Source organism: Aythya fuligula, chromosome 5 (genome assembly GCF_009819795.1).
Source record: "Aythya fuligula isolate bAytFul2 chromosome 5, bAytFul2.pri, whole genome shotgun sequence".
NCBI lineage: Eukaryota > Metazoa > Chordata > Aves > Anseriformes > Anatidae > Aythya > Aythya fuligula.
Genome location: NC_045563.1, coordinates 36,864,246 through 36,882,980, shown reverse-complemented (window position 1 = coordinate 36,882,980; position 18,735 = coordinate 36,864,246). Strand labels below are relative to the sequence as shown.

The following is an 18,735-nucleotide window of genomic DNA, read 5'->3' as shown; positions in this document are numbered from 1 at the left end:
ATGTCTTAAAGACCGGCTCCATTTTACAGATCTTTTCCCGCAGGAAAAATATCTCCTCACTAGGAAGAGAGTCAGCCCAGGAAATAAGATTAGAACTTAAGAAATCCTTACAGAGCCCTGGAAAATATCAGATTAGACTGCCTGTCTCTTGACAAATTGCCTTTGGAGGAGAAAGCTGCTGTAAATCAAACATGCCTTGTGCGTGTTCTGTGCAGGATAGGCATAGGTGACAACCACTAGATGGTGCTGAGTATTAGACCCTCAGAAATACCCAAGTATCTTTTTCCTCTGCCTTGCAAGTTAGATTAAGAATCCTAATGCCCACTAGGCATTAGGTTGCTACGTTTGCAGCTTGTATTGAAATATTAGGGGGTGCTCTTGCAGTGCAGAAGTTCTGCTGCAACAGCAAAGAAGCCAGGAGGCGAGGTAAGTACAAGGAGTTAGATGGAAGAGCTGATGTCTCCAACCATGCTTTAAAAACCAACAAAAAGGTGTGTTATCTTTATTTTGCTCACCTGAAATAGTCACACACACACAAAAAAAAAAAGGGTTCTGCTAGCCAGCATCCTTTGGTTGGAGGTATTTCAGTGCCAGTGGTGGCTAGTCAGAGGGTTTATAGTAAAAGCTAACTTCTCGGGGGGACTGCATTGGAGGACAAGGAAGATAAATTACTGCAGCTAGCAGGTTTGCGCTAGGGTAATGACCTCAAACAGCTTTTCTTTGCCTGTACCTTGGAGGGAAAGGAGCCAAGGGTAGCCCAGATGGGGGCTTTTGCTTGGAAGCTGCCACTTGGAAGCTCTGGAAGGTCAGTCTTGTGCTCTGCAGGGGACACCGGCACAGAAATCTGGCTTTTGAGCACAGCCCAGAACTGAACTCAGGGGGAATAAAGAACTAAGGAACAAGGAGACAAATCAGAAGATTGTGGTGAAGAGGAAGGGGGGTTCCTGGTCAGCTTTCTAGTCTACTCTAGCTAGGACAGCAGGTTATGGCCTTAAATGCCAACAAAAGGGAGATTTTGGGCTTTATGGTGCATGTTGCTTCTTGACAGAGGTCCCATCTCTTCCTTATAAGTGCTCTGAGTGGCTCCCCAGCTGCAAGCCATCTGTACTGCCCCTGTCTGTACTGACGAACCCAGAGGTGATGAAAATATTCCAGCTAGCTCCATGCACGGCCATGCTGCTCCCATGCTCGCTACGTGCCCTGCAGTCACCAGCTGCCAAGACAGACACGCAGCTCTCCTCTGTGAACTGCTCTAATTAATGTGTGCCTCTTCTGGATTTTTATAGCTCTAAAAAAGTAGCTGTGAGCAGGATCTTGTGTCAGAGAGAGGTTTAATATCGCTGCTGTGCAGCTGGCCATTGCTACCGCTGCGGACGTGACCTTGGCACGTGTTCCCTCCCCTTAGCTCTTCTCACTGTGTTTTAGCACCACACTTTGCTCTTCCAGACAAATGCTTTAAAAAAAAAAAAAAGACCCATGAGCCAAATTTTTTTTAAAGTAACTTAGTAGCTTTCCAGAAATCCCTGTTCCCTTGAGAAGAAATACAAAAACCACCCTTCCAGCCCTGAACAAACTTTCTCTTGCTAAATATTTGCTCTTTTCTTAAATCTCAGAACTTTATTTAGGGGATGGAGTCAGTAACTTCGCTAGCCTTATTCTTCTATAAATCCCTGTTGTTTTGTGTTTTTTGTTTGTTTTTACTGGGAAATTAAATGGAACTGCTGTACAAGGAAACAAATTGTGCTGGAATGAAGATGGGAACACAGTAAAGCCAGGATGATAATCCCACTGCTATCCTTACGGGACTATACTTTTGTCTTGAACAGATACAAAGGGAAAAGCCTGGAAAAACAAAATCAGCTTGGAGCAAAGGGGGATCCCAAAAGCAGTGGGGTGTGGTGTACAAGGCAAATTTAAATAAATAAAAATAAAAAAATAATAAAAAGAGGCACAAAGGAAAAAGTACCCCCAAATGATCCCTGAGGACAAGGATGAGGATGTCAGAGTTGCTGTGCTGGACTGAAGCCAAAGTCCAGTTAGTTCAGGATAATTTATCTGGCCATAGCAGTCAGCGGTGAGAACTTGGTTCTCTCTAGATAGTTTGTTTTTCACACTTCATATTTTCAGGGACGACTGAGAAAAATTGAGTGATATTTCTTGTGTTAGTTTGAGAGGAGCTAGGGAGAGGTGTTTTGTTTTAGCAAGTCTCCTATCACCAAGAAATGTGATAGCCAACTCTTTGCAGATTCAAGATGAATGGTCTTGGCAAAAGGATGTGAATGCAGCTTCAGAAATAGGGGAAAAACCTATGTTAGTGTTTAACGTAGAACAGCCTGTGCTGGTATTTAACGTAGAAGCCCACTTTTCTACTCCATAGTACAGGAGTACAGGATGCTCGCCTGCAGACCGCACAGCTCCTGGGTCCAGCACCTCATCTAAAGTAGCAGCAGGAGGGCTGGCAGGGTGCCCCATGCTCGGGGGTGGCCTGGGCTTGCTTGGCTGCAAGGCTCCTGCACAGAGGGACAGCCGGTGTGTTAACGGAGCACTCTGCAAGGAAGAACTTCTGGGTCTTCGCACAGGTTGGTCTTTGAGGAGCTCTGTTTTCTGTAACTCTATGGAGAGCCATTTGGGAAGGTAGACAGTAATTGCAAGGAGGCAGACGAATGGATGTCATCTGTTCAGGCTTGACGAACACCGTGGCCGTGTATTTAGCAGTGAAGTGCTTCAGTGTCAATGGTCCTTACTAGCTTACTAGCTGTGGCTGTTAATGACTGCTGAGGTGTGTGAAGTGACTCACTTGCTGCGCTGCTCCAGGCCATCTGAAGAGGACCCTCTGGACCCATCTTTGTCTGCTGACGACTACCGGAAATTTAGACCTTGCTTACATGCTGTTAATTATTATTTTGATTGGGGGTGGATTTTTTGATTTTTTTTTTGTTTGTTTCTTTATCTAACTGAAATTTGATTTGTTGCTGTCAAGGGGGGAGTGTACAAAGGCCTGTTATGTAGTTATAGCTTATTCCCCTGGCAGTGCAGTGCTATAAACACCTCAAATCCAGAAGCTGTGTCCATCCTGAGAGAGTTGTACTGGTTTATTGCTGTCAGTATATTAAAGCAGTAGTGCTTGTGTATCAACAAGCTTCTCTTTCTTTTAACAGTGAAAACATACAGTGAGTAAATACTTGTTTTTTCTCTCTCTCTTCTGAGAATAAATCTGTGTCCCTGCCCTGAGCTCCTGGCTAGGTATATTTATGCCCTGCTAGCAGCCTGGACCTGCTGTAGCCCAGCAGACTTGGACAAAGGAACCTGCAGATGAGCCAGGCATTGGAGTGCCCCCAGAAAATTATGGAAGGCTGTTTGAGAACAGAGGCCCTCTGCCTCAGGAGTGAAGGAGCAGGAGAACAGTCCTGAGGAGCTGAGCTCCTGTTTCTCACTGTACCCACCACTGACCTCATGATTTCACCTTTTGCTCCTACTCCCCATTGCTTTCACATCAAGGAGACCTGAAACATACACAATGAATGTCAGAAATGTGTCACTGCTCCATCAGATGGCTCCCTAGGGAAATCCTGTGCTTGCAAACTGCCATAAGGCTCAGGTGTCTCATTTCTGACACCTCAAATCCCTAAAGAGTAGCTGAGCTCATGTCTCCTCAGGTGGGGCTGTGGTAGGGCATTGCACCTGAAGTGTAGCAGTAAAAGTCTTGGAAAAAAGGGTTCCCACATGCAGCACCGTAGCTTGAGGTGGGGGAAAGAGCACACAAAAAAGCATGAGATTGGGGTATTTTACTGAGAACAAGTGTTGAACAGGACTTTCAGAACCACATCTGAACACTCTTCAGAGAGGGGGAGAAAGCGCTTCCCTTCAGGCATGTCTGTGTCCCACTTTGTTTCTCATCCACCAATTCTCTCCTGAATCCTGCTCAAAGCTGTGAATGCTTTACTTCAGTAAACCCAAAGCAAAGCCTGATGTGTGGGCTGAGGACAAGCAATGACAAAACCATAAGTATCAGGACACCCTTCCAAACTTAGGGGCACTGCCTGCAGCACACATACAGACTTCGGCCCAGTCTAGGGACTAAATTTGGGCACCTGAACAAATGTGCAGAGTCAGCCTCAGGCCAGTCCGTGAAGGCAGCGCCAGGTCACTGGTTCCAATATTTTATTAGTGAAAGAAATGTCTGAGCCAAAAATGAACCAGAAGCTTTGTTGTTTATGCTGCAGTGGGCTGTGGCCTAACCCTGAGTGGAGATTTGGGTGGGCCTCAGCTCATGATGAATGGGCAAAGGCCTAACAGTCTGATGCCATCACAGATCATTTCTCTTGCAGATGATTTAAAAGAAACTCAGATTTAGATGGATGTGATCTAATTCAGAGCCTAGACCTTTCTCCCTCCTCCCACAGACCTCCATGGTGTGGAGCAGCCGTGTGAGGAGTGGCCTCCTGCCTCTTCCTCGCCAGGCCTCGGACACCCAGCTGGGGAACGCCTGCCCTGCCCCTCAGGCACAACATCCCTCCTCTGAAATGCTCTCTCTGTCAGCTCCCCCTCGGGCTCCATGCGGATGGGCTTCCATTTCCAGATTTGCCAGACGTGTTTCACTGCGATGCCCGTTGGTCATTCTTGGCTTTTCTGTCTCAGACCTTTCATTTTCCACTTCCTCATGTCATAAAAAGCTGTCAGCCTTTCTTTATTTAGTGACAGGGTTAGATCTCTGCTAGTGAACAGAAAATGGTGCCCTTCCTTGCTCTCTTTTATAATCCAGGTGCAAGGAAGGACCTGGAGTAGCAGAAAGCAGGAGGAGGGAGATGGGACAAAGTGGAGCATTTGCTTCACCTTGTCCATTAAGGACTGGGGTTTTACATTTCTGAGCATGGTTGCTTCCTTCTGGCTTGTTCAGCAAACCTCCATCCTTTTCCATCTGTTTCTTTTTATCCAGGTCTCTTTTCCTCGCAGTGTTTTTTGCCCCCATGTCTGGTGCACACACAGGATGCTGAAGGAAAGCCCTGTGTTTCTGGTAGGGTGTCACTGTTGCTCCACAGGCTGCAGAGGTTGCCTGGGATGGATTTGTCCCACAGCTGTCATAGCATTTTCCATTTCATCACTGTGTGAGCTGGTCCCAGGTCTGCTAAGGCCCCCTCCAGATTCAGGTGAATCCTAAGGATTTAGGAGCAGTGATGAGATCAGAAGAGCCATGCCAGATAGGGCTCACATTAAACTTGTGCATGGGATGTGATGACAGGACTGGAACAGTAGGAGTAGGGCTGCCTGCAGATGAAATAAGCAGCCCACCCTGGACACAGCTGGCTGAGCTTCTGCTCGTTGGCAAGTGCACGTCCATGGGAAAGGGGCTGCTGCTCTCCCACACCAGTGGCTCACTGAGACAAGCCCTGAGGTTTACCCATCTCCCCACATCCCTTCTGTGGAGGAAGTTTCAACTCTTTGAAATCCCCGTTCTACCTTCACATCTGACCCCTGCCTCTCCTCACTCCCACACCCAGCCCCTGCAGTGCCCTGGGGAGCTCATCCCAGCCATGGTGTATTTGCTCATCTGCAAGGAAAAGAAGAGTTACAGACGGAAGGTTGAGCAGCTCAATTTTCAATTTACAGATACTTTTTTTGTAAAGCTCCTAAAACCCAACTAGTAACAGTGTTTCTGAGAAACAAAACAAATCTCCTTTCTCATCCTTCAGAAATGTACATGTTTCATTTTTTCTCCCACTTTTCCCATGTCTCCTTTTTGACAAACATTGTTATTTATATCCCCTAAGAATGAGAAGCAGTTTTTCCCTCACAAGCATCAGAGAGGCTTTAGTCTCAGGCCGTTCCTTGAGATGTAGTTATCTGCAGCGTGTTCTCTCCCAGCCAGGATGTCTGAGATGTGATTCTTCTCCTTGGTGCCCCTGTTCAGGGCAGAGTTTAATGAAATTAGATCTGTGCTCTTATACTACCAACCATGCTAAATTTGAATCTTGGTTTCACTCCAAACACTGGAAAAGAAATAAATGCCCTGGGGGGTGACACAAAGAGAGGGACAGCTGGAAAACCCAGGCTTGGGAAGTAAATTTTAGAGTTAGGCTTCAAAGTTTAATTTCAGGGATGTGGTGAGAGTGGTCTCAGGTGGGCCAGAGCTGGGAGAGTGGAACCACTGCCCAAATCCCCCAGTGCAACGAGGCTACTTGCACAACAGCCTTCAGAGATGAATGAGGATGTGATGTTTGGAGAGCAGGAGAGATAAAATAAAAAATAAAGTGGATAAAATCTGTTTTATCCTAGATTATGTTTCTTGGGATGCAGAGATCTCTGAGGGCTGGAAATCTGTCAAAGCAAACCCGTCCTTCAGAGCTTGGCAGAGACCAAACGGCCCTACAAGATGCAGCTGTCCTCTTTGGCCACAGCTGCCTCTCATTGAGCTCCTCCCTGCACCAAATGATAAAGGCAAGTGGAGGCTGCTTTCTGTGCTCTATATGTTCCTTCTGGAGTATTTCTCTTGTGCTAATGGTACAGTTTCTTAGCTCTTTGTGCCTGCTGGTCCCTGCCTAGGTGCTCTGGGGATGCTATTGGGATGAGCTGCATCCCATCCATGGAGGAGTGGGCATGGGGCTACTGCTCAGCTGGGCAGAGTCACGGGGTGTGTTTGTGGTCCTGTATCAATGGGGTCTGAGCTTGAAGAAGGGCAGAGCTGGGCTATGGAGCGTAAATGTTGGTAACATGCTGATGAATGGCAGTGTGCCTCCCAGGAGGCTGAGGCTGCACACAGCTCTACATGGGGATGTAAAACCTGGGAGCAGGGGGCTATCAGTATGGTTATTTTGGTCTTTGTAGGCTTTACTGTGCCAAAATAACACCTAAGTGTTCTCCAGTATTCCATCAAGCAGTATGATTGCAATTGTTGCACACAGCCTTTTTCATCCTCTCTCCACGGAGCATGTTGCACTGCAAGTATGTTGCAGTGCACGTGCTTAGAGAGGAGCTGCATGCGCCAGTGATCATATATATTTTCTGGAGATGGCACATTTCTTTAATCTTGCTGTGACCTTCAAACAGAAATGGTCAGGTTTGTGATGGCTTTTAGCTCCTGCGGGAGAGACTTTCCTTGTTTTCAGCTAGCAGCAGAGGATGCAGTATCTGCTGGAAGCTCAGATTAGATTTAGGAACTAATCTGAGTGTGTGAAACACGTGTGCACGTTCTTATGCTCGTGTGTTGATGTATCTCTGCATCTAAAAAAGCTGCACTGATGTGCTGAGCATCTCTGTAGACACACAGCCTTTCAAATGAAATAGTATTGCTTCTGTTCACAGTGGCTTAAGCAGTTCCTCCCATTTCTCACTCCTTTTTCTGGCTGCTGTGCTCCTGCAGTGACAGCTCTTTATTGCCAAGCCTCGCATTCAGGTATTGGAGATAATTACGAGCAAAAATGAGGGGTCATTTTTTAAACAGTGGAATTTCTTTCTCTGTAATTCTTGTTCCTCTCTTCTACGTGAGAATAGGGGAGGTCATTTTGTTCAGCACTTATAAAGCACTCTTCTCTTTAGGGAGAAAAACATTTGTCCTAAAATGTGAATTTCTAAAGAATGTGAATCTGACTTTCTGTGTTAATGTTGCAAATAAATTTCTATTAGGTAGCCTTATTGTATCATGCAGGCCATAAAAATGGCTTCCTAATGGTCAGGCACCTTGCCTGTAAAGGGGAAACAAAGTCTGAGATACCTCAGTTTTGGGAGGCTGGCTGAGTGGACAAGACCATGAAGGACACAGTGAAGCATTGGACCTTGCAGACACTACTAACAGACTATAGGTTTATATTAAACAGGTTATAGAATGTAGGACCATGAACAGATCCTAGTGGGAACAGCAAGACCAAATGTTACTCTTCTAGCCCAGTCCTTTGGGATGTTTTGTAATAGGTATCCCCTAGCATCAGGTATGCTCTTGGTGAGGCTGGCTCCTCAGACACCGGTGTTGGGGAGCTTCAGAGGAAATTTGCCCTCATGTTTGCACTTCCTAATTTTATTTATTTATTTATTTATTTATTTTGCCATGTGAGACCTTATCTGGAAATCAGAGAGCCTCATGTGCCTGCTGTGGGACTTGGACAGAACCTCTCAGAGCCTCACAGTTTCTGTCTCAGGCTGCTGCCAGGGAGGTTGTGGAGCAGTGCTGAGACCCTGCTGCCTGCAGTGAGGTGGCTGCTGCTACTGCTCCTGACAAAACGAATGAGAAGTTCTCTGCACAGCTGGGTAAGGGGCTGGTGGATGCTTCACATGCAGCCTCTGCTGTCCCACCACTGGCAGGGCCTCGAGGGGCACCTGGGCAGGGGCTGGATCACCCAACTTGTGCTGGGCAGAGCTGTCATTGCTGAGAGCTTCTGCAAAGCGGCTGGACCTGTGTGATCCCAGCACGAGGGGTCTCTGTGCTGGAAGACTTCATAAAGTTCATGAGAAGACATCAGCTCGGCTTCTGTGAAAGCTTCAGCTTGGCAGTTTTCCTTGGCTGTGGTTCCACTGAGGCTGTGATTTCAATAAATATCCCAGAAATCCCTTACTCCTGCCTTCCCGTGAGTTACGATGTTCCAATATAACATGAAAAGGAAAAGGCAGAAAGTGGTAAATCTTCAGTGCTGCGTTCATCTGGCTGGAGTCTCAGGCACTGAAAGTGCTGCAGATGGGAAGTGCTGTGCTGGTCCTCCTTGCGCTACTGCCAGCCAGAGGCAGCTGAACAGAAAGGGGCATCCTGTGACCTTGGGAGGGAGCCTTGGGCTCTGCTGAGGTGGCCGTGTTTTGCCCTTGAACAGAGTTTGTCTGTGCTGGGGTGAGTTTGCAAGGCCCCCCTGCCTGCAAGCTCAATAAGCTGGAAAGCACCAGCATGCTGGATTTCTGCCTTTTCTTTTTTTTTTTTCTTTTTTTTTTTTTTTTTTTCCCCCAGCTTAATGTGATGGATGCTTACTCCTGATATCCTCCAGATTCCAAAATTTTTCTTTCTTTTTTTTTTTTTTTTTTTTTCCTTTTCCCTTTCCAGTTCCCACCTGGAGGTGGGTCTGGACCCTACCTGGCCAAGGTTGTATATCGGGGGTATTGTGGAGCCTCTGGGGCTGTCAAATCCACGGCTCCTGTTTCCCTCAGCCTGAGGTTTCTCATGCTCGGTGCCAGGGCTGGAATGTTTTGAGAAGTGTTCTGTTAATTGTCTGGGTTATTTTGAGGGATGGAGCTTCAAAAATAAGTATGTTGCTGCGACTCTTAGGAAAGTTAAGCATTTTTTCAGTGCACTTGACTTGAACCCAGCTTGCTGTGCACGACGCGAGTTGCTCTTATGGGATATGTGAGAAACTGGGTAGGATATTTTTCACAGGTTATTTCCCAGACTGCAGTGGTTTTTGTCTGGAAATCCTCTGTAGTGGGAGACTGGAGCTTCATCACTGTGCCAGATGAGCACTGCAAGCTGCTTCTGCTTTGCAGCTAAGAGGGCTATTATGAGCACTAACCTGGTGGCTATATTGAGCTTTAAAAGCTTAGAATTTCTATGAGGATTAAATTGCAGTTCAGGTCACATTCAGCACTGTGATGTGCTGCCAATAAAGGAGAGCAAATAGTCATCAGATTGTAATAAAGAGACTTTATTGTTAATTAATTCTGAGCACAAGAAAAGTGTTACGTGCTTTACCATAAAGGTGGGAAATAAATCCCTGTCCTAGGGAAGTCAAGATACAGCAAGTAGGAGAAGCAAATGATATGGGGCGAGAAAGGGACATAAGTTCTCATCCTGCCTTCTGCTGCTTTTTGTAAGTCAGGCTCATAAAGCTGATCAAGTTGATTATAAGTGGATCTTCTAGTTCAATCATTTGCATTAATATATGACTTATTCTACTTAAATATTTATTTTGTTTCTACACTTTCAAAAGATCTCACGATGGGTGCATTACTTGAGAGTGATTTCTTTTTTGTGTGTGTGTGTTGATATCTCCTGCCTGATTCTGCCCTAACTCCATTCCTCTTTATCCTTGATGTGTTGAGTTGCTGCCCAGGGGTTGCCCCAGGATCGGCTCAGTTGTCTCCAGAGCCCCAGCTGGAAGATGTGGCTGTGCAATTCTGACTGCAGAGGCTCAGCTGCACCAGGATGTGACTGGCTTCTGCCATAGGGAAAACAGATCTTTGTGTTGAGCTATGTCCCAAGAGATGAGCAAGCTTCAGCACAGAGCTGGGTGGGCAACAATTGCTTGGGCAGTTTTGGGGCACTAATGGGAACCATTACTTGCCACAGTGCTGCTCTTAATCTGAGCTAAAACCTGGATTCAAAGGTCTGCAGCCCTGCTGGTCACCCTCCTGAATCCATCAGTCACTTTACCCTTTTGACACCCCACACTGATCCTAGGGAGCCTCACTGCATAAAGGACGCTCCTCATAGAGGGTTAATGGCACCTTCACCCAGGGGTCCCGTGTCCCAGATAACCATCTCTGAAGACTTTTGGCTCCTTCAGACTCTCAAAGGAGATTCATCTGACCATGGCTAGCCTTTCAGCAGGTGCTTCTCTCTTGAGAAACACAAGCGCATTGCAGACCTGTTAATTATAGCTTATTGGGAATTCTTCAGTTCTCATTTTCATTAAGAAAAATCTTCATGAAGATAACTTTAAGGTTACAGTGTCCTTAAATACCACTTAAGAGGATGCTTTGTATTAAATTGCACTGTTAAGCAATTAAAATTCCAATTCCTGGTTAACTGTACGCTCTTTGCCCTAACTTTGACCTGGGCCATTGCCCTCCACCACCTTACTGCTTGGACATCAGCCAGAAACCATGAACCAGAAGGTATTTCTGTCCTGGCTGGCAAATATGCCATCCTACAGAGCTCATCTTCTGTTAATCACAGAAATAATCAGCATTCACCCTCTGCCTCTTCTGACTGGGCATCAGAATAAATTAAGGATGGAGCCACTCCCAGGGGAGTAATTTCTGTCTGGCCTTTTTATGGTGCCCGTGGAGGTGATCAGCTGGAGGCTGCCTGAATGGTATCTAACTGTTTAAGATGGTCTGTTAGACTTTCTGGCATTCCTTGTGTTTTTGTGGGGCAAGTGGCTGAGGCCAAGGGTGTGCAGGGTGACAGATGGTCTGGGGCACTGCAATGTAGCTTTTCACAAACCTTCACCCACAACCTCTGACCAGCATGAGGAAGCTCTTTGGAAAAGGAAAGTACTTGGGGCAGTTTAGGAATTTGGCCAGTTGAGATGAGTAATGCAGATAACTTTTCTTTTCAAACCCTGGCAGTGAGGGCTGGTGGCACATACTTTACTATGTTGGCACTGCCATATGGGTAAACACGTCTCAAAGGCTTGCAGGGGGGTGGTTTGGATCCAGGTGATGAGCACAGTGAGGTGTTATGGTTAGACTATCAGATTGCTCCCCATTTGCTGTGGGGAAAGGACTCCATGGCTCTTCCTGCCCATTGGGACAAACATTTCTCCCTTTCTGATTTTTTTTTTTTTTCCAAGATTCTTCCTCAACTGAAACCAGGGCTGAGCTCAGAGTCCTTCAGCAGGTAAACTGCTTTCACCCATGCCTGTGCACCTGCTGGAGCATCTGGAAGCTCACTGACCATTGTTCAAAGAGAGCAGGAGCTTCACCAGGAAGGGTGAGCCTCCAGCCCAGGGATGGAGTGGAGGAGGAGGAAGGAGCCACTTGGTGGCAGCAAGCTCAGAGAAAACCACCCTGAGATGCCTTGTATTCTTCTCCCAGTTACTGTGCTCTGCCCGTGTAGAAAGAGCTCTCTGAGGAGAGGTTTTGTGGGAAAAGTTCCTGAGCTGGGGCTGCTCTTTGTTTGCCTGGTTTGGCTGGGAGCCGTGATGAGCTTGTCTAAGAAAGCTACCAGAGCTGTCACAGCTGAACGTATGGATGGGCTTTGAAGTGAGAATTAAGAGAAGGAACCCCTGTGGATGGAGAGCTCCAGGGAAGTGAGCTGTGACTGTGTCCTCAGCCCTTGTGGCTTCAAGATATGTGACTTTCTGGATCCTCAGCCTGTAGTGCTTTCAGAGAGCAGGCAGGAGCCCAGCTGGGCACAAGGTACTTCTGCATGAGGTGCAGCTCCATGCCTGGCTGGTGGGCCGTGGGGGAGCAGAGCTGCATCTCCCTGAACAAGGGCCCACATCCCCGCAGGACAACGCCACACACTCCTTTCTCCCCCTTTTCTGTTCTCCTTGCTACCCTAATGACTGCTGAAGGAAGCACCCAGATGGGCAAGTGTCTCCTGCCAGCCTGGAACAGTGAAACCTCTCTGTCTGGCAAGGGTGCAGCTGCACAGCCCAGCCTTGCGTGACCTGCTCCAGCCCCTGAACTCTAATGCTGGTTTTCCTTACATATTATTAGCTAAACTCTGGATGACTTTGTCTAAACTGTTTCTGGAGTCTAGACAGGCCTTATGTTTGTGTTTCAGATGGCACTTCCATGCCCGGAGGCCACAAAAAATAGTGGACCTGATTTATCAGATCAGAATAGTGCTAAGGAAAGCCCTTTTGTGTTCTCCAGATGTTCCATAGTTGAAAGCTCAGCTATATTCATCGTTAATCTGATAAACATGTTCTCTGCACCACAGCTATAAAACAGCCGTGTTTTACTTTTTGTGACGACAAGTCCAGATGATGCTTGTCTTTATTATTAGTTTTTTTCCCCCCTGCAATGAAGAACACTTTAATTCTATCTGGGCAATTTGTCTCTCAAAAAAGACTTAAAATCTCTAACATGGAAGTCCCAGCTATAGAGGGAACACAAAAAGAGCAGTTGTGGTGGTAAGACCCCACAGTTCTGCTGTGATGCTTGTACAAGACTGACTTGTTTAGTTTATTATGTTTTTCAGGTCACTTCTGTTAGGCAACAAAGGTATTTATTGAATTATCTAATGCTTTTGCAAAATCAGCAATGTAATGCAGTCACTTAATATTCATTGTATGTCTACTCTGGAGGCCGCACTGAGGTCTCTGCTAGGCTGCTTCTGGTACTCTTATTTCTGATAAGGCTCTCTCCAATATCTATATACTACTTCGCAGCTTATAGTCATGCATGAAGAATTTGAGTTGTCAGAGGTCCCTGTATAAACACAAAGTTCAAAATATGCTGTCTTTTCAATGAGATGTGAGATTTTTGGAGCAAAGTCCTGCAGTTGGAGGTGAAATCCTTGCAAATTCTGGCTGCAGAGCACAGGACCTTGGTACTCATAGCTTGGGCCTGGGAGCCAGTGGAGCGTTTGGGCCTTGAAGATGAAATATGGCTGGGGAGGTCTTCAAGGCGTTCAGAGGCCTCGTGTTGTAGGAGTATGTGTCTCTGTGGTGGCTGTGCTGAACTGCTGCTGTCACAGGTGCCGTCTCCTTCAGGACAGCCAGCTAGCATGTCAGCTCTCCCTTGGCTGTTCAGCTCAGGTCCTGAAGCTTTAGAGACCTAAATAACAGGTCTCTGTGGATCTGGTTTATCTGTTTCAAGTGGGGTGCCTCAGGGCCAGCGTGAGCGGCTCATCTGGTGGCTCTGAGGTGTGATCTTGGTGGGGCTGCAGGCTGGAGCTGCCAGGCGGGTCTGGCTGAGTTTCTCCAGGTCTTGCTGGAGAAATTATTCCCCTTACTTGGGGGAATAATGCTCCTGGGGTGGCTAGCAGTGACTGCCCCCAGGGAGGAGAAACCCCTTCAGCTCCAGCTTGTCACTGCTGCTTCTGGGCAGGGGTCTGCACGCTTATTTTTGACACTTTCCTACAGGGCACCTAGCCAAAGGGGTTTGGGGCTTTCAAAGGGAAGAATTAGCTCATCTATCTTGGGGCTTCTCTTATGATCAACGAAGGGAGTTAAGGAGTCGTGATACTGTGCGGGATGCCTTCTTGCCGCTCATTTCTGTACTCAGCAAGCCGAGTTACCCAGGTGCTACAAATAAACTCCGAGTTTTGGGGTTTTCTGTGCCGTTTCCTGAAATCCACCACCCTGGAAACGCTGTGGGAACAGCGGGACGCAGTGAGGGCAAGGAAGCGAAGCATCAGGGCTATGAGACCTGCAGGCACGGGGGGGTTCTGCTGGGACCCTGAGGGTCCCGGGGGGCGGCTGTTCACGGGGGGGCGTCTCCATTACGGGGCTGCACCGCTGCTTCTCTCCGCTCCCCTCCAGCCGGCGTTAGGACCCGGCGGGGCGGCCCTAACCCGGCCCTCCCCAGCCCATGGAGGAGGAGGAGGAGGAGGAGGAGGAGGAGGAAGGGGGGGCCCCACGCTGCCTCCCCGCCTCCCTCCGCCGCCGCTGCCCGGCGAGGCAGCGCTCCCAGGCTCCACCGGGGCTGCCGGCATGAGGCGGCTGCGGGCCAATGCCATCGCCGTGCTGACGGTCGCCTGGATCCTGGGCACTTTCTACTACTTATGGCAGGACAGCAAGCCCCGCACGGCGGCGGGCGGCGGCGGCCCCAGGGCGGCCGGCCGGCCGGAGCTCCGCCGGGAGGACGGGAGCCTGCCCCTGGCCGTGAGTGGGGTGGTGTGAGGAGCCGTGCTCGGGCGAGGAGAGGGGGGTTTGGGGTCTCTTTTTTGGGTCGTTTTGGGGCGTTTTGGGGGAGGTTTGGCGTGCCCGCGCGTCACCATGGCAGCGGGAGCGCGGGGCGATGCTGCGCGGGGGGAGGTGGGGTCCCCTTCAGCCCGGGCGCAGCGGCAGCTCGCCCCGCTCCGGGGGCAGCTTCATTAAAAATAACGCTAATAACGAGGCAGCCCCGGGGCGGAGGTGGCCCGGCTGTGCTGCAAAACGTGCCCGTGCTGCTGGGCAGCGGGAGGGTTTGGAGCTCCGCTGTCTGTCGGACCCCCCCTCAGCTGCCCCGAGCCCCCCATGCCCTGCCTGTGCCGAGCGTGCGGCTCCGGCAGCTTATCTCTCAGTTCCCCCCACTTACCCTTCTGTTGGTATTTTTTAAACTGCGTTTACTTCGCTCCCCCTCGCAGGCTTTGCGAGGTTTCCAGGATCTGCGTGCCCTAGAAATCCTCGGCAGGAGGATGCCGTGGAGGTGCCGCGCGTTGCTGTGCTGCTGCTGGAGCTCGCTGCCAGCCACACAGCCTGGCTGTACCAGCTCTAGCGCCCGGCAGCTGCTGCTCCACGTCCCAGCCTGCTCACAGGTTGCTTACCACTTACCTTACCACTAAAATCCCTTGCCACGGGGAGAAATAATCACCCCTTGCCCTCCCGTCCCTCCGTGCTGGCGTCCCACGGTGTGCCACCCCCTGGGAAGGCGGTGGCAGGGATGGAGGACCTTCTCCTGACACACCTGACCACATCGTGGTGTGGTGGTAATACCACGTCCTGACCTGCAGCGATCCCACGGCACAGAGAATGGCAGCAGCGGGGTTTTGTGGTGTCTGGGCTTCCCCTTGTGCGTGCTGGGGACAGTATTGTCCCCACAGGGGTGGCATCTAGTGAGGGCTCGAGCTGCTGGTCTCGTGTGCCCTGTGTGCGTCTGTGGGGTTGGTTACGTGTGGCTGTGTTGAAAGCATCTGCTCCCCGTCCAGCCCAGAAAACGTGCCATTTCAACCTGAAATTGAACCAGGAGGGAGAACCCTGAGGGAGAAATGGTTATCTAGAGACATGGCTGTCCTGCTGCTGTGCAGAGCCCTCAGCCCTGAGCTCCTTCCTGGAGAAGCCGAACTCCTTGAGGTAATAAATAATGGCAGTGTTGTGCAAGAGGAGGCGTGCATATCCTCTGCTTGCTGCTCGAGTCCCCTGCCCTTCCACAGAGCCGCCAAGGCAAGCTGCCTGTTTTCAGCCGGCTTTTGGTCCGCTCTGCTCTGTGTGACTGATGCTGGAGTTCAGGTTTGGGTTCATCTGCAAGTAAGGGTGACTCATGTGACTTGCGCTTCTCTGGAAAAAATATTTTTGCATTTTTCTGCAATTGGCTGCTTTTCTGTCTGGGGGAAAAATTGTGTCTCTTTAATGATCAAGTCCAAGAGTTCTGCTCTTGCATCTATGCCGTGACATTTCAGATCCTGGGTGAATTATGGTGAAGTGTTTTCTGGGCTTGCAGTGAGATGTGGTTTTCCTAATTATTCTCTCCTGATGAATAAAAATAACTTAAGGTAAAAAAAAAAAAAAAAAGTTGATTCTGAGTCTCATCTTGAACCTGGGTTCTTACTTGTTTACCTCACATTTATTAGCACAAGTTTAAACTTAAATTCTGGATGCCTGACTCTTGGAAATGCCATTCCAAGGGAAATCTTTGAATCCTAAAGCTGGGCAGAGGGGCTGTCAGAGATCAAACAGCATCCCAGAAATAGCTCATGCATTAATGGTGATCCTACAGATCCCTGTTCCTTATCCAGAAGTCTAAAAAACTTGGCCTCTATGCAACAGCCTCTACCCAAACAGGTCCTGCAGATGCTTGAAATAAAAATGCAGCAACTGGGAAACTGGAGGCGTGAATCAGTGTGAGCTGTGCCCCTGGATGCTCCCTATTTCATCCACTGTGGGCAAGTGTCAGAGGCCAGGCAATGCACTTTTTCTGTTTGCCTCCTGACCCTTGGAGGCTTCCCAGAGGCAGAACCTGTGCGATGTGTCTTCAGAGGGGCTTTGGCATCGTTTCCACAGGCTGTTAATCATTCACCACTTGCCTCTCATCTGCTTTCGTGTGGAGCTGATGGCCAGAGCCTGACTCCATCCTCCTGCCACAGAACGCTGCCGGGTGGGAAGCTCGCCCAGAGCACCCCTGCCCCACCTGCAAAGCGTTTGGTCAGAGCCTTGTCTGCTACCTTTGTCCTGCCAGCTTCTGTGGCCTGTGCAGCTTCTCTGTGAGCCCACCAGAGTCTGCTTGGCAGCCGACAGCCCCGGCACGGTCACACTGCCTCATGTTTCCTGGTGTCAGCTCTGGTGGCTGCCTGCTATCTCCGTGTTCAGCCACTTAAAATGAACACCAGGCAGATAAGATCGCTGTGTCCTTTTCCCTTGTAGCAAAGGATTTCTAAATGCTCTGTGAGCGGCACTGAGCTGAGCTCTGCCTGCCTGTTGGGAGGCAGCTGGTGGGGCTCTGGGCTGGGCTGAAAAGGTGCTGCTGCCTCTGGGCACTGAGCAAGTTGGTGAGGAAGGATGCCAGTCGCCTGGCTTCCCTTTTGTTTAGCCAGATATTAGGTAGTGGCTGGGGGGAATGCCATTTGCCTAGCTGGCAGAAAATGATTGTATTTAATTTGTCCCAGTGGCCCGTGTGTGACATTAAAAATAAATTAATAATAATAATTAAAAAAGAGGTTCACAGTGATGTTAATTAAATCCAGTTGGTAGCATTGGCGTTGTCGATGTGTGGCATGGCAGTTCTGGTACAGGGGAGCGTGGTGACCGGGCAGCTGGGATGCTGCTTGGAGGTGGGGGGCTGAAAGCACAGCGCTCCCCAAAAAACATTTTTTAGCAATTTTTGAATTTTTAGCAATTTTTGAATGCTTTGAATAAGCGGGTGAAGCAGCTGCAGGCTTTAGTGAGAACGCAGTGTGCTGCTGCTTCCAGAGTTAGATTTCTCCTTGTGTTTGTAAAATCACCCTGACAAACCTCCGTGATCTAAAAGCTAAAAATTTAGTAGCGTTTGCTGGGAGCAGAAGCAGTTCTGTGCTGCCTTTTAGTTTCCCCAAAATCTAAAATGGAGATTTTACCTGCTTTGCAGGGCTTTTGGGAGCCTTAACTAGCAAGTCGTGCAAAGCATTTCAGATGAGATACCCTTAGCAAAACATTTGGTTGAGTTCACTCTTTTGTGAACATTTGAACCAAAAACTGGATTAGCAGAAATGCACGGGTCAGGGAGGATCAGCTGCAAGAGGGCAATGCTGTGAGCACAGCAGAGTTTGCTCGGTGTGCTGAGCAGCAAGGAGTGAAAAGAGGCTGTCTGCTACCTGCTGCTATTCCTCACTGCATTTTTGTGAGCATATTTTCTTGCAACTAATAAGAGACAAAGGACAGGAGGTAGGCTGTTCTTAGCAGACTTTCCAGGTCCAAATTGGGCTTGCGGCTGTATGTTCAATGAAGTATGTAGGAGTATGTTAAAAAAGACTTTATTCTGGACCAGCCAAATCCTGAAACAGCCACAGCCAGAAAAGCACTCTTGCCCAACAAGGCGTCTTTAGCAAGTCTCTGAAAAACTCTTCCTGCAGGACCAAACTGGAAAACACTGATGCTTTCCATCTGCTCACGTGCAGAATGCCCTGCATGAAGGATTTTTGTGCTGTGCCTCTGTGCCTTTTGGTATCAAGTGTGCAGTTTAAAAAAAAAAAAAAAAAAAAAAAAAAAAAAAGCTTAATAAGTGAGCATCTGAGAGCTGCAAAAAGTAGCTCCTTGGGTAACTTGTGAGTTGGTTTCTGAGTCTGAGAACGGTGATACAGTGGCAATTCAAATGGTAACCATCAAATCAACTTGAAGTTGCTTTAAAAAAATAATAGTAAATTAGTTATAAAAGTTAATAGTAAATTATCAAAGCTTAGGAAATGTGAGTGTTGGAAGTGCTCAGTGATGTGATCTTGCTGTATTTCCCAAGTGCTATAATAAGTATGTGATTCCTTCGTTTTCCTTTGTACCTGGAAGACATTTTGGATGCAGTTGTGCAGTAGGAGGAATTACCAGCTACGCCAGGCTGTTGGAGGAGGAGGCTGTGCGTTTCCTAACTTCCCAGGATGTCTGTTTGCCTGAAGTGCAAATGCCTCAAGTTACACCTGAAGCTAGGGCACAGTCAGCCTCCCAGTGTGGTTGCTGGGTGGGTTGATGGGAGCAGCAGCAAATAGGG

The 18,735-nt window shown here is 48.5% G+C and overlaps 1 protein-coding gene across 2 annotated transcripts in view; it reads left to right on the top strand.

The window, feature by feature from the left end:
- The first annotated feature begins 14,297 nt into the window (after positions 1-14,297).
- The window catches only part of GALNT16 (polypeptide N-acetylgalactosaminyltransferase 16), a 63,524-nt gene continuing 59,086 nt past the window's right edge, over positions 14,298-18,735 (top strand). For both annotated transcript variants that reach the window (XM_032189541.1, XM_032189540.1), the window contains exon 1: positions 14,298-14,468. In XM_032189541.1, the coding sequence (XP_032045432.1) occupies positions 14,298-14,468 (171 nt within the window). The remainder of the gene's footprint in view (positions 14,469-18,735) is intronic.